This window comes from Salmo trutta, chromosome 15, assembly GCF_901001165.1.
Source record: "Salmo trutta chromosome 15, fSalTru1.1, whole genome shotgun sequence".
Taxonomy (NCBI): domain Eukaryota; kingdom Metazoa; phylum Chordata; class Actinopteri; order Salmoniformes; family Salmonidae; genus Salmo; species Salmo trutta.
In genome coordinates this window covers 10,990,922-11,011,737 of record NC_042971.1, presented here as the reverse complement: position 1 = coordinate 11,011,737, position 20,816 = coordinate 10,990,922, and the positions used below count along the sequence as shown (strand labels likewise).

General features: G+C 41.4%; 1 protein-coding gene across 6 annotated transcripts in view; it reads left to right on the top strand.

Moving 5' to 3' along the window:
• The first annotated feature begins 460 nt into the window (after positions 1-460).
• The window catches only part of LOC115148458 (ankyrin repeat and KH domain-containing protein 1), a 65,589-nt gene continuing 45,233 nt past the window's right edge, over positions 461-20,816 (top strand). For all 6 annotated transcript variants that reach the window (XM_029690366.1, XM_029690365.1, XM_029690367.1 and 3 more), the window contains exons 1-2: positions 461-898; positions 20,080-20,233. In XM_029690366.1, coding sequence (XP_029546226.1) covers positions 629-898; positions 20,080-20,233 — 424 coding nt within the window. In that variant the 5' untranslated portion in view covers positions 461-628. The remainder of the gene's footprint in view (positions 899-20,079; positions 20,234-20,816) is intronic.

Below are 20,816 nucleotides of genomic sequence, written 5' to 3'. Positions count from 1 at the left end.
TGGAAAAGGGCTTGCTTTTATGGTCTATTAAAAGTGTCATGCTTCAGAGAGTTTGAGTGAACAGTGGACAGACAAATGCATTAATTGGTAGCAGTGACTGACATGAAAATGGAACAAAGTAACCACTTATTATTGCATTGGCTATATACCCATGAGAAGTCTGTGGGCAATACATTTACTAACACAGTGCACTGTTTTATTGATAGGTGCAATGATTGGCGTATCACGAAAGTTTGACTTTTTAATACAGTGCAAGGGTCCAATCATCTTCCAAATATTCAGTTTTAAGGCGTTAAATAGCAAAGCCTTTTCGTAAACCTACCTTGACGTCGCGTGCGTTACTCTGACAAACCGTATCCAACCACATTCTATCCAACCATATGTCGGTATTATATTTTCCTGACCAATAATATGCATGATTCTGAATAGAGGCGGGGTAAGAAACAACTTGATCAAAGTAGTTAGGTTGTTAGAAAGTTAATGGCTAGGGGAAAAGAGATTCTCTTCTCGATTCAGGAGAGTTTCTGGATTTTTCTGAAGTATAAACATAATTACTAAAATAGCAACAACCCCAAAGAAAGTTTAAGACAATATTGCGTTAATTAGAATACAAAATACTAAGGGAAGTATGCAGGATGCAGTAGCCGGGGCGGCAATGCTGACGGACGGCTTCGAGGACGAGATTGACTCGGTGACTCCGCGATCCTCTGGAATGGGGCTTGGAACCACACCAGGAGCCAGACTCGGGGGCCTAGGGATTGGTGTTGGTGGAAAGAAAGTCCGCTTATTTGGAGAGGCTGGTGGGCCTGCAGCTGACAGGCTTGATTTCAAACTCGCTGCGGCCGCCGTGCTTTCCTCTGGCCCCGGATCTGGCAGCGACGATGATGAAGTATCTGAGGTAAGCCACTCATGCTAGCTAACCCAGCGAAACTGGGCAAGAAGATAAATGTTAGTCAACGTTCCATACGAAAAGCCCGTTCCTTTCGACGATATTATTAACCCTCCTTACTTTCTTCTATCAGCTAAAATAGTATCAGTCAGATTTTTATTGTGTTTTGGCTGATAGTTTGCAGAGTCTATTGGCTACCAAGCTTGCGACATGTTTTGTATTTTGACGTGATATGAGCAATATTTTGGCGGAGGCTTCGACCTAGGCCTAACGTAGTACTGTGGCAGCACACACACAGCGCCATCAACTGCTAGCTAACTAGCTAGCAAATGATTGAAATGTAGCTAGCTAAGATTAGGTACACGTTTGTTAGCGTGTTTGTCAAACTAGACAATTGTTTTGAACAGGTAAGTGAAGACAAGTCGTGTTAGCTCCTGTTAGATATAATAACTGGCATGCAATCATACATCCGCTTATTCACTGTCACCCCAGTTGTCTATTTAGTTCCAACGTTAGCTGGCAAGGCACATTTTCCCTCCTCTCAGAATAGCACGCTAAGTAGTTACAGTAACAAGTCCTCATGACTTAACACGTAGTTTTATTAATTTTTACAGGTACCTCGCTAGGGTTGATGGCACACTTGCCAAACTCAACACAGCCTGATATGTTTGCTACAAGCTTGATGTTGAGCTGTCAGTGAAGATGTTAACTCGAGTGGTGGTGATGCAACATCACTCAGTAACTTCAGGGGTTAGAAATGCCCCAGTGATCAAATCAAACGTGACATTTTAGAGTTAGCAAATTATTTCCTCTACCTATTCTGGTCTCTAACCATTTTCATGTTGACATGTTATTGTTTAGGTTTTGTAATTAAAATAACGAATCTCATATGTATGATCAATTAATGTGAAACATATTTATTTGTAGGTTCAAGGCAACACACTCGCACATTGGAATGGGTACCTTTTCATGTGATGAGCAAAAATGAACTACAGAATTGCCAGAATTTTTGATTTGTGTACACTTAATAATAATTTTGTCGGTGTTTATTTTACCTGTTTCACACTTGTACAAGTGTGTGTTATACGCATGTGTTAATTGGAAAGTTTTTTTGTTTGTTGCATATCCCAACTGGTCATGAGACACCCTTGGAGAGTGGTGTCACGGCCAGGGTCAGCCATTATCAACGGTGACCCTGGATCAATTAGGGTTAAGTTACTTGCTGAAGGGTTGTGACTTGAGGGAGTACAGGTACGACTGGAAGTGGCTTCTCGTAGCAGGTTAGGAGAGCATTTTAGCTAACCCTAACTGTTTTCCTAACCTGCCACGTTAATTATCCTAACATGCTGCATAAATTGTCCAAACCTGCTACGAAAAAGTAACTTCTGGTCGTAGCTGTACCTTCTCAAGTCAGAACCTTGCTCAAGGGCACATCAAATGCTTATCTCTCTCGTTATTGGTAATGGTGAGGAGTAAGCATGTCTTGGGGGTTATGGTCTTTTTGCCTCTAACTTTGTCACTCATCGTTATTCTCAATTAATTCAGGATAATCCGTAATCATGGTAGCAGCCACTTTAATGTAGAAGATTTTAGAAACATATTATATTCATATTAAAGTGACTCCAATGACAGTACATTATTTACAAAAAGTATGTATTTACAAAATGCACAAAAAGTGCTCTAATTTCTAAAAGGTTCACCCGATATGAATGCCCTCAAATTAATGTTGACAGTCTGCACTTTAACCTCATAGCAGGGTCCAATGCTAACTTTTTTTCTCACTGGCCCAGTCAGGCCAGTTGGCCAAAGATCTACTGGCCGGATCAGAATTTCTACATGGGGTAGTTTGTAAATGCATTAGGGTCATGCAGGGCCTAGGTTTACATGCATTCTATATGTGTATATATACTGCTCAAAAAAATAAAGGGAACACTTAAACAACACATCCTAGATCTGAATGAAAGAAATAATCTTATTAAATACTTTTTTCTTTACATAGTTGAATGTGTTGACAACAAAATAACACAAAAATAATCAATGGAAATCCAATTTATCAACCCATGGAGGTCTGGATTTGGAGTCACACTCAAAATTAAAGTGCAAAACCACACTACAGGCTGATCCAACTTTGATGTAATGTCCTTAAAACAAGTCAAAATGAGGCTCAGTAGTGTGTGTGGCCTCCACGTGCTTGTATGACCTCCCTACAACGCCTGGGCATGCTGATGAGGTGGCGGATGGTCTCCTGAGGGATCTCCTCCCAGACCTGGACTAAAGCATCCGCCAACTCCTGGACAGTCTGTGGTGCAACGTGGCGTTGGTGGATGGAGTGAGACATGATGTCCCAGATGTGCTCAATTGGATTCAGGTCTGGGGAACGGGCGGGCCAGTCCATAGCATCAATGCCTTCGTCTTGCAGGAACTGCTGACACACTCCAGCCACATGAGGTCTAGCATTGTCTTGCATTAGGAGGAACCCAGGGCCAACCGCACCAGCATATGGTCTCACAAAAGGTCTGAGGATCTCATCTCGGTACCTAATGGCAGTCAGGCTACCTCTGGCGAGCACACGGAGGGCTGTGCGGCCCCCCAAAGGAATGCCACCCCACACCATGACTGACCCACCGCCAAACCGGTCATGCTGGAGGATGTTGCAGGCAGCAGAGCGTTCTCCACGGCGTCTCCAGACTCTGTCACGTCTGTCACATGTGCTCAGTGTGAACCTGCTTTCATCTGTGAAGAGCACAGGGCGCCAGTGGCGAATTTGCCAATCTTGGTGTTTTCTGGCAAATGTCCTGCACGGTGTTGGGCTGTAAGCACAACCCCCACCTGTGGACGTCGGGCCCTCATACCACCCTCATGGAGTCTGTTTCTGACCGTTTGAGCAGACACATGCACATTTGTGGCCTGCTGGAGGTCATTTTGCAGGGCTCTGGCAGTGCTTCTCCTGCTCCTCCTTGCACAAAGGCGGAGGTAGCGGTCCTGCTGCTGGGTTGTTGCCCTCCTACGGCCTCCTCCACGTCTCCTGATGTACTGGCCTGTCTCCTGGTAGCGCCTCCATGCTCTGGACACTACGCTGACAGACACAGCAAACCTTCTTGCCACAGCTCGCATTGATGTGCCATCCTGGATGAGCTGCACTACCTGAGCAACTTGTGTGGGTTGTAGACTCCGTCTCATGCTGCCACTAGAGTGAAAGCACAGCCAGCATTCAAAAGTGACCAAAACATCAGCCAGGAAGCATAGGAACTGAGAAGTGGTCTGTGGTCACCACCTGCAGAACCACTCCTTTATTGGGGGTGTCTTGCTAATTGCCTATAATTTCCACCTGTTGTCTATTCCATTTGCACAACAGCATGTGAAATGTATTGTCAATCAGTGTTGCTTCCTATGTGGACAGTTTGATTTCACAGAAGTGTGATTGACTTGGAGTTACATTGTTGTTTTAAGTGTTCCCTTTATTTTTTTGAGCAGTGTGTGTGTGTGTATATATATATATATATATATATATATATATATATATATATATATATATATATATATATATATATATATATATATATATATATATATATATATATATATATAGTAATAGGTGACGTTTGGTTATGGTATGTATTAAAAAGCTGTGTATTATAATTTATCAATGTAAGACCATTATTTCAAATGTTATTATATTAATTGCATTCAATTAACTTTTGTTTCTGAGGTATGTCACATTTTTTGTACATCCCAAAATAGGTTGTTGACCCTTTTAAGAAAGGTCTATTTCAAAAGAGATATCCATCTGGCTAGTGGCTACAGTATCAACAGTATGTTCAGAATTGAAGGTTTATTTTTGTAAGTCACTTTCCCTATAATAAATAAGCTTAGCAAGTGGATTGATGAGTGCTTCTTTTTACTCTGGACAGCTCATGTGGGCTGTGTGAATGCATCAATTCATGTACTGCTCGAGTGCTAAAGATGTGAGTTGCGACGAGAGTGGTTGAATTAACGGCCAATCGTACTGCTCAAGTACAAATAGCATGACTTTTCTGCGTGTAGTCTTCAATGGCAGACTGCAATAGAGCAGGTAAATGTCAAACTGAAATATCAAAATGGGCTGAGTACCTGCTTGGTCGGGCCAGTGACAGACGAGATTAGAGGTCGACCGATTATGATTTTTCAATACCGATAATTGGAGGACCCAAAAAAGCCGATGCCGATTTTTATTTATTTATTTTTACAAATAATTTTTTTTTTTTTATTTTTTTTTTTTTTTAAATGCTAAAAATTATTATTATATATTTTTTTGTAATAATGACAATTACAACGATACTGAATGAACACTTATTTTAACTTAATATAATACGTCAATAAAATCAATTTAGCCTCAAATAAATAATGAAACATGTTTGGTTTAAATAATGCAAAAACAAAGTGATGGAGAAGAAAGTAAAAGTGCAATATGTGCCATGTAAGAAAGCTAACGTTTAAGTGCCTTGCTCAGAACATGGGAACATATGAAATCTGGTGGTTCCTTTTAACATGAATCTTCAATATTCCCAGGTAAGAAGTTTTAGGTTGTTGTTATTATAGGAATTATAGGACTATTTCTCTCTATACGATTTGTATTTCATATACCTTTGAGTATTGGATGTTCTTATAGGCACTTTAGTATTGCCAGTGTAACAGTATAGCTTCTGTCACTCTCCTCGCTCCTACCTGGGCTCGAACCAGGAACACATCGACAGCAGCGACCCTCGAAGCAGCGTTACCCATGCAGAGCAAGGGGAACAACTACTCCAAGTCTCGAGTGACGTTTGAAACACTATTAGCGCGCACCCGCTAACTAGCTAGCCATTTTACATCGGTTACACCAGCCTAATCTTGGGAGTTGATAGGCTTGAAGTCATAAACAGCACAATGCATTGCGAAGAGCTGCTGGCAAATGCAGGAAAGTGCTGTTTGAATGAATGCTAACGAGCCTGCTGGTGCCTACCACCGCTCAGTCAGCCTGCTCTATCAAATCATAGACTTAATTATAATATAATAAACACACAGAAATACAAGGCTTAGGTCATTAATATGGTCGAATCCGGAAACTATCATCTCGAAAACAAAACGTTTTTCTTTCAGTGAAATACGGAACCGTTCCGTATTTTATCTGACGGGTGGCATCCCTAAGTCTAAATATTGCTGTTACATTGCACAACCTTCAATGTTATGTCATAAATACGTAGAATTCTGTCAAATTAGTTCGCAACGAGCCAGGCGGCCCAAACTGTTGCATATACCCTGACTCTGCGTGCAATGAACGCAAGAGAAGTGACACAATATCATGTTAGCAGGCAATATTAACTAAATATGCAGGTTTAAAAATATATACTTGTGTATTGATTTTAAAGAAAGGCATTGATGTTTATGGTTAGGTACATTGGTGCAACGACAGTGCTTTTTTCGCAAATGCGCTTGTAAAATCATCACCTGTTTGTCGAAGTAGGCTGTGATTCGATTATATGCAACGCAGGACACGTTAGATAAACTAGTAATATCATCAACCATGTGTAGTTAACTAGTGATTATGTTAAGATAAGTTTAATGCTAGCTGGCAACTTACCTTTGCTTCTTGCTGCCCTCACGTAACAGGTAGTCAGCCAGCCATGCAAGCTCCTCGTGGAGTGCAATGTAAGGCAGGTGGTTAGAGCATTGGACTAGTAACCGGAAGGTTGCAAAAATGAATCCCCGAATCCCCCCTGAACAAGACAGTTAACCTCCGTTCCTAGGCCGTCATTGAAAATAAGAATGTGTTCTTAATCTGACTTGCCTAGTTAAATGAAGGTGTAAAAATTTTTGGGGGGCAAATCGGTGGCCAAAAATACCGATTGTTATATGAACTTGAAATCGGCCCTAATTAATTGGACATTCCGATTAATCTGTCGACCTCTAGACGAGATCCACTAGCACAACACGTGGTTTTACTGGCCCCAGGTCAGCGGGCCATCATTAATGTCAGACCCTACTCAGTCATTGTATCATTTCAAATCCAGTGCTGGAGTACAGAGCCAAAATAACAAAAAATGTCATTGTCCAAATATTTTTGGACCTCACTTTATACCCATTTTACCCATTTTCTCATTTTCCTTTTCCACATTTTGATATTTCATGCAGGTTCGTTGACTTCTAGCCAGGGAAAACATTTTGAGAAATAATTATTTTAGTCAGCTGTTAAAGGGTTTCTATGAACTTTCTGACTTTTGTAAAAAAAACAACAATTATATAAATGGAAAGCCGCAAAATTAAACTGTTGCCGGCCAAAATGACCAGGAGAAAAGAATCCTGTTGCAAAATGTTTTTTAGTCATTGATGTAAATACCAGTTGATGTAAATACATTTGACCGTCATGCTTATCGGCCTATAGTATAATTTAATTTGCATAATTTTGTGGAGTTATATTGTGTGTATTTTCGTTAGTTATCCAACATAACTGTCGAACGCTCGCAGCATACAGATCCTATTTTGAGCGGGATTTCTCCTGCTCAAACCTCAGCTGGTTGCTGCTGGAGTAAAACGTGATTTTATAAGCCCATTTATTGTGCAACAATTCTAAATACAATCGGTGTTAACAGTTTTGGTGCACAACTGAAGAGCAACAATTATTTTTTTTCTCAACTGGTAATTGACGCGAGCCTCCCATTCAAGTTCAGCCAACAGGCTATCAAGCACATCACCCACCACTTTACAATGTGAGCTGGAGGCAGTATGCAATTTAAAACCATACTTAATTGTTTTAAACCTGAATGTTTTATTTCATATTATGAGGCATGTCTTACCTTGCTTCAAAGTAGCCTATATGCAGAATCCGACCATGGAAACATAGAGGCAATTATTTTATGACTTCATAGTCGGCATGTGAGTTTCAAGTTTGGGGAAGCTTAAAATTTATCCTACCATTTCTACCGTTCTGCGTGCCAGTTATGATTTTTATATGCGCATTTTTGTGGAAAAGTTTCATTTCAATAATAACTTTATCAAAATTAGAATCAACTAATGTTAGATCACCAGTCTCTGCCATATGGACACACTGATATACTGGGATCCATTGGCGACTAAAGAAAAGAGCGCATGGAACTCATAGCCTATAGGCCAATGCAGCAGTAGGCCTATACAGTGCAAAGTATTCATACCGCTTGACTTATTCCAAATGTTGTGTTACAGTCTGAATTCAAAATGTATTTTTCTCACCCATCTACACACTGTTGTTTCTCTTTGCTTATTTGAGCTGTTCTTGGCATAATATGGACTTGGTCTTTTACTAAATCAAATCTTGTGACATACACGTATTTAGTAGATGTTATTGCGGGTGTAGCGAAATGCTTGTGTTTCTAGCTCTAACAGTGCAGTAATATCTAACAATTTCACAACAATACACACACCTAATGGAATTAAGAATATATAAATATTGGGCGAGCAATGTCAGTGGCATAGACTTAGATAGTTTATACATATGAGATGAGTAATGCATTATATGTAAACATTAAAGTGGCCAGTGATTCCAAGTCTGTATATAGGGCAGCAGCCTCTAATGTGCTGGTGATGGCTATTTAACAGTCTGATGGCCTTGAGAAAAAAGCAGTTTTTCAGTCCCAGCTTTGATGAGAGCCCACAGTCCTTGGTGGCACTGTGTTATTCTAAAAGCAGGCAAAGAAGGTGATTAGCTTGTCCGGAAGCAAGATGTCGGTGTCTGCAACGTGGCTGGTTTTCCCTTTGTAGTCCGTGATTGTCTGTAGACCCTGCCACATACGTCTCGTGTCTGAGCCGTTGAATTGCGACTCCACTTTGTCTCTATACAGACGTTTTGCCTGTTTGAGTGATTGCCTTTACTGAGGAAATAACTACACTGTTTGTTTTTTGCCATATTCCCAGTCACCTTGCTTGGTTAAATGCAATGGTTCACGCTTTCAGTTTTGAGCGAGTGCTGCCATCTATCCACGGTTTCTGGTTAGGGTAGGTTTCAAAAGTCACTTTCTGATAAACTCAGTCACCGTATCAGTATATATGTTATTATTCTCGGAGGCTACCCAGAACATTTCCCAGTCTGCGTGGTCAAAACAATCTTGAAGAGTGGATTCCGATTGGTCAGACCAGTGTTGAATTGTCCTTAGCACGGGTTCTTTTTGTTTGAGTTTCTGCCTAATAGGAAGGGAGGAACCAAATGGAGTCGTGATCAGATTTGCGGAAGAGAGGGCGGGGGAGGGCCTTGTAGGCATCCCGGAAGTTGGAGTAGCAGTGGTTGAGTGTTTTTAGCAGCGCGAGAACTACACTCAATGTGTTGATAGAATTTCGGTGTTCTTTTCCTTGTTTGCTTTGTTAAAATCCCCAGCTACAATAAATGTGGCCTCAGGATATGTGGGTTCCAGTGTGCATAAAGTCTAGTGAAGTTCTTTGAGGGGTATCGGCTTGGGGGGGATATACATGGCTGTGACTATAACCGAAGAGAATTCTCTTTGGGAGGTAATACAGTTGGGATTTGATTGAGGTATTCTAGTTCAGGTGAACAAAAGGACTTGAGTTCCTGTATGTTATCTCAATTACATCATAAGTCGTTAATCAGAGATATTTATTCCTGTCTGCGCGATGAACTGAGAACCCAACAGTATATCCCAAGAGAAGCATGTTTCCGTGAAACAGAGTATGTTACAGTTAGAGGTCGACCGATTATGATTTTTCAACGCCGATACCCGTACCGATTATTGGAGGACCAAAAAAGCCGATACCGATTTAATCAGCCGATTTTTATATTATTATATATGTAATAATAACCATTACAACAATACTGAATGAACACTTTTATTTTAACTTAATATAATACATCAATAGGGCTATCTTCTGTATAGCACCCCTACCTTGTCACAACAGAACTGATTGGCTCAAATGCATTAAGAAGGAAATAAATTCCACAAATTAACTTTTAACAAGGCACACCTGTTAATTGAAATACATTCCGGGAGACTACCTCATGAAGCTGGTTGAAAGAATGCCAAGAGTGTGCAAAGGGTGACTACTTTGAAGAATCTCAAATATAAAATATATTTGGATTTAACTTGTTTTGGTTACTTTTTCCATATGTGTTATTTTGATGTCTTCACTATTACTTCACAGTGTAGAAAATGGTCAAAATAAAGAAACTCTTGAATGAGTAGGTGTCCAAACAGTATACTGTGTCTCTTGAATATATTTTCGATATTTCGATATTTTGGAGATTTCGTTTTCAAATAACCGAAAGTGAAAAAGGCCATTCGTGAACATGGGGTGAGACATTTTTACTAATCTGGAAGCGAACCAGTTCGGATTTAAGTATAACTTTTGTATGACTGGCACATTTAGTGAGAGGTCTAATGCTTTAATATTTAATAATTTCTGCCCTCCAAATTCATATTCATTATATAAATAGGCCTGTTTTTAATTGCTTGCTGTTCCAAATAAAATTGAATATTTTTTTGCTCATATAATTAAAAAAAAAACGGTCGCTATGTGTAGACAGGACCATAAGCAAATAGGTAAACTGGGATATGACTAAAGAGTTAATCAGGGTGACTTTTCCACAAATAGACAGGTATTTTCCTTTCCATGATAAGAAAAACAAATCAATTTTTTTGCTAACTTTCTATGAAAATTTATTTGGACTGATAATTTCTTTGTTTCGGGATACGTATACTAGAGGTCGACCGATTTAATCGGAAGGGCCGATTTCAAAATTTCATAACAATCGGTAATCGGCATTTTTGGACCCCGATTATGGCCGATTTACATTGCACTCCACAAGGAGACTGTGTGGCAGGCTGACTACCTGTGCAGCAAGGAGCCAAGGTAAGTTGCTTGCTAGCATTAAACTTATCTTATTAAAAAAAATCTATCTTAACATAATCACTAGTTTACTACACATGGTTTATGATATTACTAGTTTATCTAGCTTGTCCTGTGTTGCATATAATCGATGCGGTGCCTGTTAATTTATCATTGAATCACAGCCTACTTTGCCAAACGGGTGAAGATATAACAAGTGCATTCGCGAAAAAAAGCACTGTCGTTGCACCAATGTGTACCTAAACATAAACATCAATGCCTTTCTTAAAATCAATACACAAGAATATATTTTTAAAAATGCATATTTAGTTAATATTGCCTGCTAACATGAATTTCTTTTAACTAAGGAAATTGTCACTTCTCTTGCGTTCTGTGCATGCGGAGTCAGGGTATATGCAGCAGTTTGGGCTGCCTGGTTCGTTGCGAACTCTGTGTAGACCATTTCTTCCTAACAAAGACTGTAATTAATTTGTCAGAATTGTACATAATTATGACATTGAAGGTTGTGCAATGTAACAGCAATATTTACACTTAGGGATGCCACCCGTTAGATAAAATACGGACCGCTTCCGTATTTCACTGAAAGAAAAAAAAGTTTTGTTTTCGAAATGATAGTTTCCGGATTTGACCATATTAATGACCTAAGGCTCGTATTTCTGTGTGTTTATTATATTATAATTAAGTCTATGATTTGATAGAGCAGTCTGACTGAGCGGTGGTAGGCACCAGCAGGCTCGTAAGCATTCATTCAAACAGCACTTTCGTGTGTTTTGCCAGCAGCTCTTCGCAATGCATTGCGCTGTTTATGACTTCAAGCCTATCAACTCCCGAGATTAGGCTGGTGTAACCGATGTTTAAATGGCTAGCTAGTTAGCGGGTGCGCGCTAATAGCGTTTCAAACGTCACTCGCTCTGAGACTTGGTAGTGGTTGTTCCCCTTGCTCTACATGGGTAACGCTGCTTCGTGGGTGGCTGTTGTCTGTGTTCCTGGTTCGAGCCCAGGTAGGAGTGAGGAGAGTGACGGAAGCTATACTGTTACACTGGCAATACTAAAGTGCCTATAAGAACATCCAATACTCAAAGGTATATGAAATACAAATCGTATAGAGAGAAATAGTCCTATAATTCCTATAATAACAACAACCTAAAACTTCTTACCTGGGAATATTGAAGATTCATGTTAATAGGAACCACCAGCTTTCATATGTTCCCATGTTCTGAGCAAGGAGGGGGGGAAAAAATCGACCAATTAATCGGTATCGGCTTTTGTGATCCTCCAATAATCGGTATCGGTATTGGCGTTGAAAAATCATAATCGGTCGACCTCTAACGTATACCGACTATGTCCATCACCGTCAAACCATTTTATTGGTAAACTACACGGTAATGTTGAAATTGTATTTAGTGATCCAATACGTGATCTGGTGCATTTATCATTTGTTTGTAATCCAGAGAGGTTAGAAAAAACATGGAGATCCTCTGAGGCTGTGGAGGGATCGAAATTGTGGATTTAAAAGAAAGCATGTATCCTCAGCTTACAATGACACCTTTTGTTTTGAAGCCCTTGATTTCTAACCCCTTGATATTATTGTTGGATCTGATTTTAATAGTTAACATTTCGTTGGCCATAATAAATATATATGCCGATATTTTACTCCTCATGACAGTTTAAAACTTTCTGAGATGTAGCCATTATTGACTATTTTACACCTAGGGATACTACATAACTTCAACCCATTTTTATAAGAGATTCTCCAAAATTGAAATATTCCAGGCATTTATACAGTGCATTCGCCAAGTGTTAAGACCCCTTGACTTTTTCCACTTTTGTTACATTACAGCTTTATTGTCATTGATAGAATTGGTTTTCTTCCTCATCAATATAAACAACGGATGACAAAGCAAAAAACAGGTTTTTAGAATTGTTTTCAAATGTATACAAAATAAAAACTGATATGACCTTTACATAAGTATTCAGACCCTTTACTCAGTACCTTTCAGCAGTGATTATAGCCTCGAGTCTTCTTGGGTATGATGCTACAAGCTTGGCACACCTGTATTTGGGGAGTTTCTCCCATTCTTCTCTGCAGATCCTCTCAAGCTCTGTCAGGTTGGATGGGGAGTGTTGCTACAGAGCTATTTTTAGGTCTCTGCAGAGATTTTCGATAGGGGTTTTGTCTGGCCTCTGGCTGACATTCTGAGACTTGTCCCGAAGCCACTCCTGCTTTGTCTTGGCTGTGTGCTTAGGGTTGTTGTCCTATTGGAAGGTGAACCCCGACCCAGTCTGAGGTCCAGAGAGCTCTGGAGCAGGTTTTCATCAAGGATCGCCGCTGTTCTGTGCTCCGTTTATCTTTCCCTCGATCCTGACTAGTCACCCTGTCCCTGCCACTGGAAAAACATCCCCACAGCATGATGCTGCAACCACCATGCTTCACCGTAGGGATGGTGCCAGGTTTGATGCTTGGCATTCAGGCCAAAGAGTTCCATCTTGTTTTCATCAGACCAGAGAAACTTGTTTCTCATGGTCTGAGAGTCCTTTAGGTGCCATTTGGCAAACTCCAAGCGGGCAATCGTGGGCCTTGTACTGAGGAGTGACTTCCGTCTGGACACTCTACCATAAAGGCCTGATTGGTGGAGTGCTGCAGAGATGGTTGTCCTTCTGGAAGGTTCTCCCATCTCCACAAAGGAACTCTGGAGCTCTGTCAGAGGGACCATTGGGGTCATGGTCACCTTCCTGACCAAGGCCCTTCTCGCCTGATTGCTCATTTTGGCCGGGCAGCCAGCTCTAAGGAGAGTCTTGGTGGTTCCAAGCTTCTTCCATTTAAGAATGATGTTCTTGGACTTTTTTAAAGCTGCATTAATGTTTTGGTACTCTTCCCCAGATCTGTGCCTCGACACAATCCTGTCTCTACGGACAATTCCTTCGATCTCATAGCTTGGTTTTTGCTCGGACATGCACTGTCAACTGTAGCACCTTTTTATATAGACAGGTGTGTGCCTTTCTATATCATGTCCAATCAATTGAAATCACCACAGGTGGACTCCAATCAAGTTGTAGACGCATCTCAAGGATGATCAATGGAAACTGGATACATCTGAGCTCAATTTTGAGTCTCATAGCAAAGGGTGTGAATACTTTTATGTGCCTTTTTTTGGGGGGGGGGGGATTTTGTGTTGATTGAGTTTTATTTAATCCATTTTAGAATAAGGTTGTAATGTAACAACGTGGAAATAGTCAAAGGGTCTGAATACTTTGCGAATGAACTGTAAGTATTGAAATATATGCCTAAGTAAGTTATGGTATTAAGACTAAACAGGATGCGCTCTAACCCTGCAGCTCGATTGGTTATACAAGGCTGCTATACTAAGCCTCCTAATGATAATGGCATTAGTTATTATTATAATGATCATAATAGTAGTAATAAAAATTAGAAGATCAAGAAAAATGAGTTATTGTTATTATAAAAACAAAATACAATTGAACAATTTGGAACAGTGTAAACACTAAATAAATTATAATTAATTTCAGAGTGTCTGTTCTAATGAAAGTGTAAAACCTTTATTACAGCATAGCAAATATTAAAAAGACACATTTGTGAAATTGTTTATCAGTTAGCCTATATATTGTAGACCTAATTAAGTTGGTTTCCTCTCCTCACTTTTCTATGACCATTAAGGCAAGGGCTATTTCTCATCTCCTAACTCTGATGCTGTCTCCGCCACATTGTTCTCAACACGAATAAATGAAATCACATTTTATTTGTAACATACGCCAAATACAGCAGGTGCAGACCTTACTGTGAAATGTTTACTTACAAGCCCCTAACCATAAAGAGAGAAAAAAAGTAACAATAACGAGGCCATATACAGGGGTTACCTGTACCGAGTCAATGTGCTAGGGTACAGGTTAATCGAGGTAATATGTACATGTAGGTAGGGTATAGTGACTGCATAGATAATAAACAGTGAGTAGCAGTAGCGTAATATGCAGCTGAACTTTGCTATTATAGCAACATGGTCTAGGAAAAGGGCTGGAACAGAGCGCTGATGTTTCAGAACCACGGACAGCGACCGCTCTCCAATGTGGGAGAAAGCGCTTTCGTTATAAAATAATATAATTTTTAATTATTGTTGCACCATTGTTCTTATGTAATAGAACCATATACAATTTCAGTAACACATGTCATCGAGTGATGGACTGTGCCATCCCCACAATGATTTAGTCCACTGAGATGGCGCAAATCACCCAGTGTCTTGTACGCCATGGAAAAAATATATTTTAACGCTATATTTGACTTTTTGTAGCAGGTTAGCAGAACTAGAGCACAAGGGTAGGATAATTAAGAGAATTATGTTAAGGTTAGGAAAAGGGTTCGGGTTAGCTAAAATGCAATGTGTGACGTTAATTTGACAAGCTGGATCCCTTCTAGCAATGGCCGGGCCGGCCCGCCCCACTTCTCATACCCGCTGCAATTCAGCACCACAGCAGTGGAAGGAGGACACTCTTAAGTGGCCACAAAATGAAGAAATTCTAAAACTGATGTTGGACAATCAAATACGTTATCTAAATAAACGTAATTCGTTAATGTTGGTTCATTGAGCGAGAGCTTATTTTACAATGCTTTTGTGAAACGAGGCTTGCGCCATGCATTTATGAAAGCACTTGTTTCCAACGCTCAAATTCTCACGGTTTTTACATTTCTACTTGATGTTAGTAAATGTTATGTATATTGTAACTTGAAATATGGTGGGGTCGTGGCTTGTGTCGTGATAGATGGAGAGAGATTATATATATATATATTGCTCAAAAAAATAAAGGGAACACTTAAACAACACAATGTAACTCCAAGTCAATCACACTTCTGTGAAATCAAACTGTCCACTTGGGAAGCAACACTGATTGACAATAAATTTCACATGCTGTTGTGCAAATGGAATAGACAACAGGTGGAAATTATAGGCAATTAGCAAGACCCCCCCAATAAAGGAGTGGTTCTGCAGGTGGGGACCACAGACCACTTTTCAGTTCCTATGCTTCCTGGCTGATGTTTTGGTCACTTTTGAATGCTGGCGGTGCTTTCACTCTAGTGGTAGCATGAGACGGAGTCTACAACCCACACAAGTGGCTCAAGTAGTGCAGCTCATCCAGGATGGCACATCAATGCGAGCTGTGGCAAGAAGGTTTGCTGTGTCTGTCAGCGTAGTGTCCAGAGCATGGAGGCGCTACCAGGAGACAGGCCAGTAAATCAGGAGACGTAGAGGAGGCCGTAGGAGGGCAACAACCCAGCAGCAGGACCGCTACCTCCGCCTTTGTGCAAGGAGGAGCAGGAGAAGCACTGCCAGAGCCCTGCAAAATGACCTCCAGCAGGCCACAAATGTGCATGTGTCTGCTCAAACGGTCAGAAACAGACTCCATGAGGGTGGTATGAGGGCCCGACGTCCACAGGTGGGGGTTGTGCTTACAGCCCAACACCGTGCAGGACGTTTGGCATTTGCCAGAGAACACCAAGATTGGCAAATTCGCCACTGGCGTCCTGTGCTCTTCACAGATGAAAGCACTGGTTCACACTGAGCACGTGACAGACGTTACAGAGTCTGGAGACGCCGTGGAGAACGTTCTGCTGCCTGCAACATCCTCCAGCATGACCGGTTTGGCGGTGGGTCAGTCATGGTGTGGGGTGGCATTTCTTTGGGGGGCCGCACAGCCCTCCATGTGCTCGCCAGAGGTAGCCTGACTGCCATTAGGTACCGAGATGAGATCCTCAGACCCCTTGTGAGACCATATGCTGGTGCGGTTGGCCCTGGGTTCCTCCTAATGCAAGACAATGCTAGACCTCATGTGCCTGGAGTGTGTCAGCAGTTCCTGCAAGAGGAAGGCATTGATGCTATGGACTGGCCCGCCCGTTCCCCAGACCTGAATCCAATTGAGCACATCTGGGACATGTCTCTCTCCATCCACCAACGCCACGTTGCACCACAGACTGTCCCTCAGGAGACCATCCACCACCTCATCAGGAGCATGCCCAGGCGTTGTAGGGAGGTCATACAGGCACGTGGAGGCCACACACACTACTGAGCCTCATTTTGACTTGTTTTAAGGACATTACATCAAAGTTGGATCAGCCTGTAGTGTGGTTTTCCACTTTAATTTCGAGTGTGACTCCAAATCCAGACCTCCATGGGTTGATAAATTGGATTTCCATTGATTATTTTTGTGTGATTTTGTTGTCAGCACATTCAACTATGTAAAGAAAAACGTATTTAATAAGATTATTTCTTTCATTCAGATCTAGGATGCGTTGTTTAAGTGTTCCCTTTATTTTTTTGAGCTGTGTGTGTGTGTGTGTGTGTGTGTGTGTGTGTGTGTGTGTGTGTGTATATATGATTGTGGTTTATTGATAACTCTGTTTCTTACTACAGGCAGTTGGCTACCTAGTGATTGTAACGCTCTGATGTGAATTATTTGTTTCCAAGTGCTACTGAATAAGCTCAAGTTAAATGCATTATTAGTCTATCAATCCATTCAATCACAGTATTCATACTATACATGACACGGGCGACATGTGGATCTTGCCTAGGGCGGCAGCAGAACTACTAGGACCGGACCTGCCGAACACAATTTGCCTCGATTTTACTCTTTTGGGAAAAGAATCCCCTATCGGCGGGCCCACTGGAAACGGGGATAATCAATCTTCACCAACTTTGCCCAGTCGGGGTACACTTAGCTTAAGTCCCTTATGAGGACTTTGCGTCTTTTGCTTTCAAGCGCACACACACCGGACACTAATTTCCAAGCAGTTTTAACATTTATTAGCCTATGAAATATATTTGGAGCACATCAACTGGTATTTCCATCAATGAATAAAAAGCATTATTTTGGAATGGACATTTGGGGACCAGCAATTTTATTTATCAGCTTAAAAAAATTAAATGCTGCCAAAAGCCACCGTTTACCAGCTAACGGAAACCATGTCATAAAAATATCTATGTAAAAATTATTATAAGAAATCTCTTGATTTTACAGTGATGTTGGAGGGTAAAGGCAGATGTTGTTACTGGAGAACTAGTGCTTCACATTGAGTGGTTTATTCAAGGTTCCTTGACCACAGGATGTTCTAGTCTTTCATTCCCTGTGAATGTATTAGTTAGCGCTCCCAAAATGTAGACCGACGCACATGCACACACATTTGTGTTGAAGCCTCGAGTACTGGACCATGTTAGTGTCCGCCCTGAGATTTGAAGGTTGGGACTTCGATCCCTGGCCGAGTCTTACCAAAGACTGTAAAAATGGCACCCAGTGCGAGCGTCTCTCTGCTTGGCACTTGGCATTAACAAGATAGAATGGAGTTAAGGCCCTGCGACAGACTATTGTCCTATCCAGGGGGTGTACTTGTACATCAAGCTGACTCACGCTACAGAAACTGACAAACTACTGACTGCAACTACTGCTCTGGTCTGCACCAGTTCTGGTCAGGCTCCTGCTCCTAAGAGCTGCTCCAGTTTGCAAAAGCCACCACTCGTGCAAGGCTACTTACTTTGATTACTCTAGCAGCTCAGCACTGTACTGTATTGTCAGTGTGTGGCTGAGGGTCAGGGGTCGACTAGACTATTGGACAGGAAACTTTTAATTACAGAAAGGACCAGTGTCATGTACAACTGTAGGTCATCACTACACTAAGTTATGTGTATGTTTTTTTGTGGCCACTGACTTGCAGGTAATCTTTTGTGCGCAGTACTTGTTGTTTTTCATTGTCATAAGGTTCACATGGTGGCGAGTCAGATATTAGATGGCATATGTAAGTACCGGTTAATGCCCGAGCTTAACATTATGCATTTGGCAAAACAGTGTACCCTGTAGATTGATTGTGTGGGAATGATGCCAATATTTAGACCTTTTTTCATTATTCTAACATCTTAGAAATGATTGTAACTAATAACCTTAGCAAACATGAGTTTATTGTTGGAATGTCATTGTCACATTCAATGTCGTTTTTCCTCATTGTGCTCCGGCTGAGAGATGTTCTCAGAAGTGCAGGATAATTTTGCAGAAGAGGGATTTGACCAAGGAAGCTTTGCCAGATTGTTGGGAGCAATGATGTCATGTTTCTTGACGATTATTAATCGTCTTCTATTTTAACTCAGCATTCTCTGATTGAGTTTCTCCTTACCAGTGCCCATTACCCGCAATTTCCTTGCAGACTAAGTGTAATATAAGATAACGTAATGTAAGATAATTTACAGGCTCCATCTCTCTCTGCTGCTCCCTGCATTAGTGTCTCTCTCACACACTTGCGCAGACAGACGTGCATGGACGAGGTAATGAGTCACTTTTTTGGACGTGGTCTCTTGTCTTGCGCTCTCGTTCACACACCCCCTGAGACAGATGCTTCCCTGAGTTGAAGCACAGCGCACAACAGTTCCAGCTGTACCGCAGCCTCGGCAGTGAGAAATGCCCCAGTATGGTTTCAATTACAGTCACCAGTTTGATAATTTTTCTCTGAGAGCGACATTCGTGGAAGAAAACTTGAAGTGCTTACCATACCCTCCCTCTCTCCTTCCGACTTGGTTCCGTTCATTGGGTCAGTTTTTTTGGCAGAACCTCTGCTTTTCAGGTCCCTTTGCGCCAGGGACGCTTGTTGATATCATACAGCTATGGAGTTGTCGGTTGTCCAGTCTGTAAAGAACATTGTAGGGATAGTGTACGATTGGGTGTGTTTGTGTTAGTAAACAGATTGTGCTACATGAGCGGCTTTCAGTCTGCTGGAATTCTCGTGATCCAACACACAGCTGTGTCCCTGAATGGTGACCGTGATGTATTAGCTCTGCTCTGCTGTGCTCTCCCCTGTAGACCATGAAATGACAGATGGACAGAGCCAGCCTGCTGGGTGTCCTGTCCAGTGCAGGACGTCCTGCCCTGACGGCCGTTAGGCAGGTGTATGGAGGTCAAGGTCGCAGGGAGGGGAATCGCGCTGATCAGTTCATGTAATTCCACCAAGGCTCAGGTCCTAAGCACTGTACTGCTCCGTCTCCAGGCAACATGCTCGAGGGGGTGGAGCTTGGGGATTCTTTTTACTGGTGCCCTCGTGCCAATTGCTAGACTATACCTGCCTGTGTCATCATGAAATGGGCCTGCCCATACCTTCCTTAGAATATGCAGAAGTGTTTTTTAAATTTTATTTCTGGTGGTCATAAGATTTACAGTACTGTACTGTATGATAGGAATCACTATTGTAATAATAACTATTTTTAATTGAGGCGATGGGTTTCTCCCAGCAACTGTATAGGGCAAAATGAGCATCAGCATTCCTCCTGTCCTGACTATCTCTTGTTTCTCCTTGTCTCTAGGTGGAGTCCTTCATATTAGACCAGGAAGACCTGGACAACCCCATGCTAAAGACTGCGTCGGAGCTGCTCCTGTCCAGCGCTGCCGAAGGAGCTGACCTCAGAACAGTGGACCCAGAAACACAAGCCAGACTGGAGGCTCTGTTAGAAGCAGCCGGTACGTATAGTACAGGGTAATGGCTGGCTTTTGGCCCCCTTGAACAGAAAAGCAGATTAGATAGAATTGTTGCCCAAATTGACCGGGAGAAAAAACAATCCCTTTGCAAAATAATGCTTTTTATTCATTGATGGAAATATCAGTCGATGTAAATGCATTTGACCGTCATGCTTATCGGTCTATAGGTTCATTTTCAAAATTTAGTGGAATTAAATTGGGCTGTGTGTATTCGTTAGAGGTCATGTATCTCATTCATCGCACAGCATACAGAGCCTAATTTGAGCAGAATATCCCTTGTCAGATAGCGCTAGAGCTGCTGCTGGAGTGAAAATTGCATTTACATCCCAAGTCATTGCTCAACAGTTATTAAAGCAATCGCATGTTAAGCCTTTTCATATCAGCTGTCTTTTTCTGTCCAGAAACCAAAGGCCCAATCCTAGTCATATTAACAACCCATCCTAGTTGTTGCATCTTTAGATTCCCCCTCGTTTCTAACAGAGATTTTCATCTGTCACATGGAACCGCTCGTATCAGGTGTGCTGTTTAGAACTGTGTTTTCCCGGTAATTGCATGATGTTTTATT